Here is an 11,106-nt window from a genome sequence, read left to right as displayed (position 1 = left end):
TTAAACTACTTCCCCCATTAAGATCTGCCAAGGCTACAATTCCCCCCCCCCCCCGCCATTGGAAATCAAACTAGTGTGTATAGACTGATATTTCTTTTGAGCTTTCGGGCCAAAAGTAACACTATTATCCGTCAAGTAAAAGATAACTGCAAGCAAGATCTTAGTGTGACATCTCTCGAAATCTTCTGAGTTCACCGAGTTCTGCTAATATGCAACCATCACGTCATGTCTCTACCTGCTCATTAACTTTTCTTTTGGAGGATAGATGTGACTGACGCATCTTTTGGACGTCGGAAGAAGAGGGACGGTTGGCTTAGCAGATTATTTCATACGAAAGAATAGCATTCTATTTCTTCTTCAAAAGGATAGTGACTCACTGACGATGTCAACTTAACTAGGGATACCTTAGCTGTCCGTAAACCTAGCATTATGTTTCTGCACATTCAAAGGCCTGTTTTTGTAACATTATTCTCCTTTGACCTAAGAGGCTCTTGGCCTGCTTTTACAGACATTTGGTGCAATGTTGAATGCACATCCGTATGCCAGTGGTGGTCGGTTTTACGGCAATGGTTCGTGTTATGTCTTCCGATGGGTAAAACCTTCGAGAACCGACGATTCCAGTACAATTAATGCATCTGCAACGGAACAACCAGGAGCGGATTGCGCAAAGACCGATGCTCAGGAATCAAGCACGATGCACATACCGGATGAAGAGTTGATGAAGTTGGTCCATCAGGGACATGAGATTGAAAATCCGTCCGAAATTGAGTCAGACGAGTCCACAGAAAAAGGTATAGATGTTTCCGAGGAATTCGGTCAACTTTTTGTCTCGGATGATGCTCAGACAGACGACAGGGGGCTTGAATCTCCGCCAGCTGCAGCATTTGAGGTAACAATGAATTCCAAGTGATTGTGATAGGATGAATTTCACATTACGTACTGTAGTTGTACTTAGTGAGTAAACTTCCACTTTGCTTTCTTGAGTGGTCATATATGCGCTCAATGTACCCAAAATATAGTTAATTCAATACCATTCCCCATAAATGTCATTCTGTAGGTCAGTGTAGCGGATACCTTGCACATAGAATGTAAGTTCCGTGAGAGAATTTGGCGCTAGGCTTTTTCGCTTGTTAGGTACCTGACCAGTTGACATTACGAAGGCGGTGAAACTTTAGGACTTGTTGAAAAGTGTGGACTGAGAGGAGCGAAAACCCAGAAGGTAATTGGTTCCGTTTACGAACACCCCACTAAACTTCACTGCCACATGAATTGTGTTTGTACACTTAGAAGAGCCGTTATGCTTGCAAGATAGGGGCTGCGTGTTGCTAAAAGCTCGTCCAATCAATGAACAGCATAGCCACTTCGGTATGTCAGACACTTAGTAGAATATAGTAGAATATATGCTAAAATGTGTTGCAATTGGAACCATAGTAGAGGAAATCACAAGACGCCTGCAAATGATCCACTAGTCGGACTTGACTGAAAAAGGCAGTTCGGTTTACAGGGGAAACTGGCTCGTAATGTTGAGGACGAGGGTTAATAAGGCATCCTATTCAGCTTTGAGGTGTTTTACCCTCTTTTTTTGTGACTTTCATAGTTTACATTTCAACGACAAACCAGTGCAATTCTGTACCTCTAATGTGACTTGTTTCCGCTCCCACTCGGACCATTCTTTACTTGGGTGAGAGGGACGTTATCTTGTTCGTACGAAATACACTTTGCGTCAGTGAATGACAACAGGCTTTTTTGTTTTGCACCAGAAATTCACGTGGTCCGGGAAGAACAACTTTTTTATCCGTGGCGATCACGATTCGCTCACCATTGGCTGTGCTCAGTAAGTTCTGGAATTTTCCGTCCTTTTGATTTTGTGCTTGGAAAGAAGTTTTCTTTCCATACATTCTGTCCATAATACAAACCATTCTGTAAAACGACAGTAGTCCAAACGAGAATCCCCGGTTAAGGGCATGCTCTAGGAGGTTCCAGCCTGAAATGAAGGTCACTATTCATGGGGATTCATCAGACGTTTTGTTTTGTGCAAACGTCAAGCGATAAAAAATCCAAGTGTGCTACTCCGCAAAACGAGTTAAATTCATTCATAATTTGTACTACTTCCGTTTGTATACATTACCAGATCACCTACTCTTTTGGAGAGTAGGTGATCTGACCTTTTAGGAGGAACCAGGGAATGATTGTGAACCAATCTTATCCACATTGCCCTGAAACTGCTGGGAAAGTCCTCACTATCGTCAGAACTACAAACCTGACGGGATTGCTTGATTTAGAGCCCAACCTAGATGTAGTAGTCCAAACGGTACCTTCAGCGAGACCATAAGAACAACACTATGTCTATCAGTAACTGACGGCTTTTTCCGAACACCTGCGAAGCCTTTGAATTCATTAATGCGGCACGAAAACTGGAGAACCTAAAGATTATTTGGCCATACATCATGATAGGATGAATAAAGTTCTGAGCAGCGGTCGTTTGCTTCCCACACGGGTGGTGCATTACGCAATCCATTTGTAGGGTCTGATGTTAATACTAAAGACGAGCTGCCTCCAGATTGTTGAACTGTGCACGGTGCACGCATAACACCGTGAACTGAGTGGAAGCCTTATGGCGTCGTTTGAACCGCTGGGGCACCTAGCGATCAAGATGTTACGTTATGAACTGGAAAACCGAGAAAGGAGTGCTTTCTGCGATTATGCTGAGTGGTGATACTTTGGTAGGCTTGGTGGGCTGCTTCATACTTGGAGCAGAAGAAAAAACAAGGCTCTCCGCTGATAGTCGGGATCAGCTGGGCATTCGTCAACTTTCTGCCCCTCCGGGACCAAAACGAAAGTAGCCCCATTTTTTGAAGGTTGAGCTTTGTCCTACTATACGATTGCGAAACTTGGTGGGCCCATGCTTAAGATCTTTGACGAGTCTCATTGTCACGCTTCGTCACTTTTCACGCGTAAACAAGTGCATCGGCGAATGCTTGGATAGGTTAGCTAACCTCCGGTGGCAACGGTCTAGTACGGTGACAGTGTTGGTCAAGTTTCTAGGACGTTTACCACACTCAATGCGCTTCACACATACTGGACCCGAGTGAGAGAAAAACGAAGCGAGTAAATGTTAACGTCGAAAATAGATAAGAAATACTATACTCTTAACTTAATGGACATTCTAAATCGAGCTTTAAAGGACCATGAGAAAATGCGGGTAGAGACATTGAGAGGCATGGAGCATTGCTGAACCTAGTGGATGTTCTGTAGTTATTTTCCGGGTACAGAACTGTTGTGACTTGATGAACGGCAGTGCAACTCTCTATCGGTCCGTTGGTTTCCTGCTCCGCCCACTACGGTATATCAAAAGGCACGGTAGCTCTACACAGCCATTTATGGAGATGAAGGAAAATTATTACAACTGTATTTATAGGGTAGTCACAGCGTGTTCCACAAGTTCGTGTCAAAATCTCGGTGAGGGGGCGAAAAGCGTCGAGTCAAAGGAGCTTGACTCGGATTGGCTGGCATTCTGACCAATCAGGGCATGCCTTCGTTTGGCCAGTGTCCTGCACGTGACACATCTGTCCAAACGATGTGGTGTTCGGTTATTCGGGACGGCTGGCCTCCGTACAAGAAAATTCACACAGAACAAAATAATCCAATGACTGTAGACGCATATAACACAGCCGAAACCCTTCTCCTTTGGTCTGCAACGTTCCCTGATTAGATTAGACAATTTCGCTTCACTCGTGGGAGACAAGATCATTTTATTCACTATGAATTATTCGTCCAAAGGGCTGAGCCAGTGTGGCTGACTGCTTGCCACAAAACAGCTTTTTTTCGCACGACCAGCTTCAAAACTCCTTCAAGTGCTCGAACCTATGAAAAGAATACTTGGACTATTCGCGGTTAAGCCTACTTCTTGTGGTTTCCATTAACATATACGAACCGCGAGACCACACTTTTTTAAATACGCATCAACATATGGGTCTAATTAACAAGTACCAAACAGCGCACCAGATTTATCCAGCAAAGTTGGCTTTCAATCGTTGGCTCTCCCACCTAAAAGGGAAGCCAGGAGTCTTATCATATGGTGTCTGTATTTTACTTGGACTATTCGCGGTTAAGCCTACTTCTTGTGGTTTCCATTAACATATACGAACCGCGAGACCACACTTTTTTAAATACGCATCAACATATGGGTCTAATTAACAAGTACCAAACAGCGCACCAGATTTATCCAGCAAAGTTGGCTTTCAATCGTTGGCTCTCCACACCTAAAAGGAAGCCAGGAGTCTTATCATATGGTGTCTGTATTTCTCGGGTTGTGGAAGGCAACTTGTTCCATTTTTCATAATCATAATTACTGAACAAGTTCTCCAGTTCTTTTCTCATAGGGTGTTAGAATTGACCAGACCAGCGTTGATGCCTACGAGAGAGTACGATTTCTTCAAAGAAGAAGAAACTTTTTGAGGATTGAGTGTTGTCCAGCGTGTAGTTCATCAACTAGATGGTTCACAACTGTATCACTCACATCGCTTTATGAGGCGAACTGTGTATTTTTGAGTATGAATGATCGATGAGGAAGCGTTGGAACACTAAAACAAACAGAACGTCGTTGTTATGTGAAAATCAACCGACTGATTGATCAGCACTAATGAGAAAGGGGGGTCCTTGTTTGCTGTTCCGTCCAAAGGTGACAAGAATAATTGATTTTTAATCATGTGGCTATTATTTTTATCGCTAAACTCGGCCAATAATTCGTCCCCAAACAGGGTGACAGGGTCCTTGTGCAGTTGGGTGCCAAGTTCAGTGAACAGAACAACAGCCATTTTATGAGCCACCAGTAAACGCCCTTGAGTTACTAATATTTCGGGAGCCTTTCACCAAACTTACACGGTGCGAGATTCTTAAAAGCGGATTTCCTTCAGATGAAATTAAGTGGAAAACAATTCCACGGCTTGGTAATTCTCTATAGGTTTGGAAGTGTTAATTTTTGATAACCAAGACACCAGCATGTCTTGTTTACTTCTGTTCTGTATATAATGCCACTGTGATTCAAATGAGCGCTCTAAACGCTATTTTCTTTAATTTATCCTTAGAGGTCACTCAGCTCTCCGCTTGGACGACGTACTACTTCACGGACGAACTGAGACATGTGAAACGTTTGACAGCCCGCCGCTGTGTAGCACTGAAGATTTCATTGTCAACAACCTGGAGGTCTGGTCGTTTTTTTGAGGATAATTTCAGATTTATGCATGGATCCCCCTAATCACCACCTGATCACCTGCTGTGCGTCTGCGTCTCAGGATTTCTCTCCTCAGCAATAAGCGATCTCATTACACTCATTGCACCTTTCATTTCGGTGACTCCACTCTTGGAAACATCATGGCTATACTAGATTATTCAGAGTCTCTGACTAGTTTCACCAACAAGCTCCTACAGGCCGAATTTTATTTAATGTTATCATAATTTATCCCGTTCCAACAATCCGTAAGTAAATAACACGCACGTATGCATAAATCTCCTGGGCAACACAGATCACCTGCATCGGATTTCAGTTTGGTGGCATTTGTATTCCCCTCACCCATATTCCATAACTCACAACCTTACATTATCACCTCAAACTGGCTGCTTACCGGTTCGACCACACATGTTATTCCGCCCACCCACCCAGCCATCCTTGTCCCAAATGAACCGATCATTTTATATATATTTTTGTAGTTAATACGCTTCATCAGCCATGCTGTCGTGATATTCTTATGGTTGTGTTTTAACCCCCCCCCCAGCCCACCTCACCCCACGCGGTTTTTGTGTGCAGAATATTCAACGATTATCCACATTTTTCGTAACCTAAAATGCAACATAAATGCCTTTTTATTTACTCTAGGGATCATACAGTTAGGGTTTCCTGAGAACGAAGCTTATTGGACAAACTACGCGTTCAAATTCCAGTGGAGAGTAATCGATTTGGACACCCGTTCGGTACAAATGGATGGACGGCCAATAAGATACGCGCTAGCGAATTTTACTAGACCTTAGTCGTGGAATGCTTGTGAACACATCTTCCGCAATACCATTCTATTCCCATCCCCTAAAAAACTACTTTCTGTGACAGAGTTGCACGCCTCACAGCGTGTAAGAGGGAGGAACTCTTTAGTGGACGACTCAGTTCGGTGACTACCAAAACCAAACTGTACAGACAACGCAAAGTAGACACCTTATTCGCAATCTGGGATAGACGACTGGTACACACTTTACTTGATATCGAACCACAGAAAATGCTTGCTTTGTGCAAGCTTTTTGGTCATCCATAAGGTCGGAATCGTATCTGGTATCACTTTTGCCTAAACGCATAGGGTAAAGAGTATATCACTGTTTGGTTCGGTTAGCAGCGGTGCGCGGTTTGGTAAAAAAAGTCTGGTAAATCATACTATCTATATCATACATTTACAAGGCTTCTTTTGCAGTATAGCAAACAACGTCCTTGGTTGGTCTTATTACGTCAGTCGTCGTGGAGTTGATTGCAGTGTACCACAACATTCCCGGTGTGTAATTTACTTCCGAAAAAAACAGAATTTAGCAATGAAGCAGGTCCATTCTTCTTTTCAACTTTAAGTGTAGTAAGAGATGTGGGAGCACAGACGTCCTGGAGCGAAAGCTTGCGTGTGCATTCTAGTTGTTCGTTTCGTATATCTGCCTCCTCTTCCTATCCAAATCCTTGCTTGAGTGGGCGCAGTCCCCGTCAACCTTATATTCTAACTGAAACCGAATTGCATGAACTTAGTGAAATACATTCATTTGCAAACTAATTTGGTTTTTTGAGAGACTCACCTGGAACCCAGCTGGATCTCTCGTTTGTGATGTTTCCGGCCAAACCGAATTAGTTTGCATATGAGTGCATATTCGCTACTTTCCTACAATTTGGTTTCAAGTAGAACATAAGGTTAACGGAAACTCGGGGATTGAGCCTACTTGATGAGCCCCAAGAAGGGCGAAACCGGTCGTGGGCTATCGACGAATTTTCAGCAAACTTATGAGTAGTGCATTACTTATATTCGCGTATCGCGATATCTCGAATTTCGTAGCAACTGAAAATGAGGCGGTCTGGTGCAGCACATTCAGCTGCCTGGAAACATCGCAAACGAGAAATTCCTGGTGAGTCTCTCGCAAAACCAAATTAGTTTGCAAATGAGTGTATCTCCCTAATTAGGGTAGTTTTAGAAAAATTCAGAAACACCCCTTGGAGCGCTACGTTAATATTGTAACTTTCAGGGACCAGAATGTTCCTTCGTACGAATCACGGTACTGAAGGTTTTCGGCCAGTTATCACATGATGCCTTGTCAAAACGAGGTTAGGCATATTAGCAGAGCGATCTAAAAGTTGCGCGATGAACTCCCGCTGAAAAGGCTGCATTTAACAAACCCTAGTTCTCTAAAAACGCTGGCAAGACCAAGTCCACTAAAAATCGTTTGGTTTCAGTTGTTTCCGGCTATTATTTGTTTGTTTTAATTGGTTTCTTATTAGCTCTCTCACATTGCCTACATTGCGTTTTGCTGACTTTCAGTATCGACCCAGCGCAATCGCTTGATTACAGTAAAAGCAGTAGGAACACAGTTTTGAAATCCGGTACATGCTGTCAAATTGGTTTGTACAAACTGACCATTTGTTCTGGTCGCATGAACCATATAGTTCAAACTAGTCGCTCAATCGCTTCCTTGACCACTCTACTCCACTCAATTGGATAAAAGTTTTGCACCAACTGTCTGCGTTTATTTACTTTATTTCGCCTATTTACTTTACTACTAAGCCATAGCTGCTTGTTTCAATTAAACCTGGTGATTTCTTCCAACAACATATGTTACTCTGTGTGGTTTTCAAACTGTGGACACATCCCAGATCCCTTTTATTTATATATTTTCCATCCACATAATTATTTATATCCTGGGGCATTTGCTTGGGCTTCCTTATATTTTCCAACAAGCACTTGCCCTATCCAAAGACCGAAAAACACTAAACAGTTATTTTATTCTTACTGAGAATCGATAACAACGCGCATCTCGTGGATCTGCAGAGAAATTCAAACTCGTGACTTTTTGGTCAATAAGTGAAGGTCAAACTGTTTGGCCGCTAGTGGCCGATATGCAGTGTGGGCAACTCGTGAGTAGACAGGATATAGCGCAGATTACAAGTGTGAATTTCCTCAGAGATTCGTGCAATGTTCGCAGCTGATGATTTCACATAAGGGTGAATCAGCTGATTCTCTGATCTTTTAACTCGGGCTGGATTCACTTGGTGGAAACGACATTTCGTTAGCTGTTATTTTTGGGCTTTAGTTTAAATTTATTGATTAAAACTCAGAAGAGCACAACGTTCAAAACTGTGGGCGCAATTACGAGATCCTTTACAGCTTTTCTTTGGGCTGTTATGACATGTCCTTTTACCGAATAAATCCAACCCACATCGCGAGACCGTGTCCATTGAGAAAATATAGGCAATGGGGGCCTAAATATCGTGTAGTATGCACGCCATTGACGCACCAGGGAAAATTCATTATTCGAAGTCAGGGGATCACAACAATTTATGTGGACAAAAGACAGAAAGAAAGATCATAAGCCGAAGCCCAGCAAGCGATTTTGTACATCAATAATACTTACATTTGAATCAATAAAACTGGCAAATATCCCATACTACAGTTGGCACGCTGGCGCCACTTTCTACCTTGTACAAAAGGACACCAGTGAAAAGTACTCTCAGTAACAGCCCCCTCAAGGAAATTAGGTTTTCCTGATCATTGATCCTGTACTACAGTTGGCACGCTGGCGCCACTTTCTACCTTGTACAAAAGGACACCAGTGAAAAGTACTCTCAGTAACAGCCCCCTCAAGGAAATTAGGTTTTCCTGATCATTGATCCTGCGTGCGAAGTTACAAAGTTCAGTATAAATCTTTTGTTGTGGGTTAGATACCCCGATGGCGGATGACCGCGAAGTATTGTAAAGCTGTCACCCTCGTTAGAAGCCACCTCCAAGTCTGTTCACGACACCAGCCATTGAGAAGCTGTTACTCGTATAACCAGCTGACACGACAGCTTGTGATGTGAACTCCGCGTATGGAAGATGTTTTGTCTCCACTGAAATCGAGTTAAGCTCACTACCGATTGGTCGATTGTGGTTGAACTGTTCAACCTCCAACCACTTAGAGGAAAATAACTGAGTATTCATAAAATGTGCACTGCTGATGATTCTCAGTGAGGTTGACAGTTTTTTGACAAAAAAGACCCTACCTTCTCAGAGTGCAAAACGCAGTATTCCATGTTCCGTAGCAGCCTCAGAGGAAAAATTTCAACTTCGGGTAAATTTTGATGGATTTAAAGCGCCATATTTGCCGATAGAAACTTCGCAATGCAGAACGCACAGTTCCCTTTGAGAGCCACGCAGAGGATGTCCATTGAAAGCCGACCAACTGTATGCAGGTTTCTTAGCTATATGGGTGGTACTTTCAGCTGTACATATTTGTTCAGCTCTTTGTTCTCAACAAGAAATTACACTGACTGCATCCTAGATCACTTGGCAAATGTTGACGCTAGTGCTTTCCTCAAACTGATGAAGGTACCAGATATCGACTTCAGAAAGTCGAAAGTCAAAGGCGCAACTTTAACACAATGAGATAACAACAGACTGGCATAATCGATATGAAACTAGGACCAATGGGTTTACTAAATTTAAGTGTATTTGGCGCGTACGCGTGCATCCTGCCAGCATAACATTTGTTATCCTGTAATCTTTGATTAAGAACCTTTTCTAGAAAACCAGATTCAGCCATTCAAATTACCCCTTTTATAAAATAGAATTTCTTTAGTTCAAGCGAACTTCTAGACTTGTTTAACTTGCGCCCATCAAACAAAGATTTAGCGGAAGACAAAATGGTGTCTTGGATACAACATTGGTTGAACTTCCCTTGTCCAACATGAGTGACATTTTATCGAGGGAATTGACTACAAAATATGCTAGTTGTTTTCATCTCGTGAAGTTTTTTTCCAAATCCAACCAGATGGATACAAGACTAGAGAGTGGTTGTTTTATGAAGATGCTTAAGCCAGAATGTCCCAGTTTGTTGAAGGTAAATTTGTATATTTATACAAATATGCATGAATTTGTCTATTTACATGGACAACATCCCACATCGTTAGGCTTTATTCTTTTCCTGTTGAAACCGGCAGTATTGCCGCGGGTCACGTGTTCTTTGGAGACTCGTTCCCTGATCCTTCAGTGCCCGAGAGTTTTCTCTGTGAGATCCGTTTTAGAGGTAGATGAATAGCTAGCCACAACATAATGAATAACGTTTATATTGTGTAAGTTTTAACCGTGTGAGACGCAAAACTTCATGCAGATAAGAAGAGACAAAGTCGAATAAAATTAGGGCGGAAACTCGGGGACTGCGCCTACCTGATGAGTCCCAAGAAGGGCGAAACCGGTCGTGGGATGTCGAAGAGATTTTAGCGACCTTGTGAGTAGTTTCCTTTGTGAAAATATGAAAAGATATTTGTTTGGAAGAAACTGCTCATTGGCTTGCTGAACACTGCTTGATAGCTTAGTTTCATTTCCCGCTAAAAGCAAACTTATGGGTATATTTCGCTAACATGGACAGTCGTTTTTGTAATTCCGGACCACTATTCAAACTGTCCTGGAATAAACATCAGATGGTGTGAAAATCACCATTATCTGAAAACATACTCCGCCTCTCTATGGTATGAAAGTGGAATATGTCTTTCACAGTGAACACGACCGCGGAAAAAACTATTTGACTGGAAGTGTCACAGAAGGACTGATTTTTTAAATGCTTGCTTGAAAAAACATTCAGGGAGGGTCCACTTCCAGTGGGGGCTCAAAACGCTTTCGTTCTCCTGTGCCGTTCCTTCGGATGAAATGAAAATTCATGGTAATATCAATATTATCATGGAGTGATAAGCTCGTATACTGGCTAATACAACATAATATAATGTAATGACGCCTACGATCTGTCAAGTTATTCCAGATAGCCAATTTAACTGAAATAGTTTGAGTACGTAGTCGACCCATTCTGAAATTCACACAAGTGGCCTACTAAAGACACTGACAT

The 11,106-nt window shown here is 42.4% G+C and overlaps 1 protein-coding gene across 1 annotated transcript in view; it reads left to right on the top strand.

Moving 5' to 3' along the window:
• The window catches only part of T265_13409 (hypothetical protein), a gene marked incomplete at both ends in the record, with an annotated part of 76,721 nt that extends 69,158 nt beyond the window's left edge, over positions 1–7,563 (top strand). Inside the window, 4 exons of the mRNA XM_009168763.1 lie at positions 509–889; positions 1,761–1,834; positions 5,088–5,205; positions 7,554–7,563. Of these exons, the coding sequence (XP_009167027.1) occupies positions 509–889; positions 1,761–1,834; positions 5,088–5,205; positions 7,554–7,562 (582 nt within the window). The remainder of the gene's footprint in view (positions 1–508; positions 890–1,760; positions 1,835–5,087; positions 5,206–7,553) is intronic.
• Between the last annotated feature and the right edge of the window lie 3,543 nt (positions 7,564–11,106).

Source organism: Opisthorchis viverrini (assembly GCF_000715545.1).
Source record: "Opisthorchis viverrini unplaced genomic scaffold opera_v5_64, whole genome shotgun sequence".
Lineage (NCBI taxonomy): Eukaryota > Metazoa > Platyhelminthes > Trematoda > Opisthorchiida > Opisthorchiidae > Opisthorchis > Opisthorchis viverrini.
The sequence above is the reverse complement of the archived record's forward strand: the minus strand, read 5'-3'. Positions and strand labels throughout refer to the sequence as shown.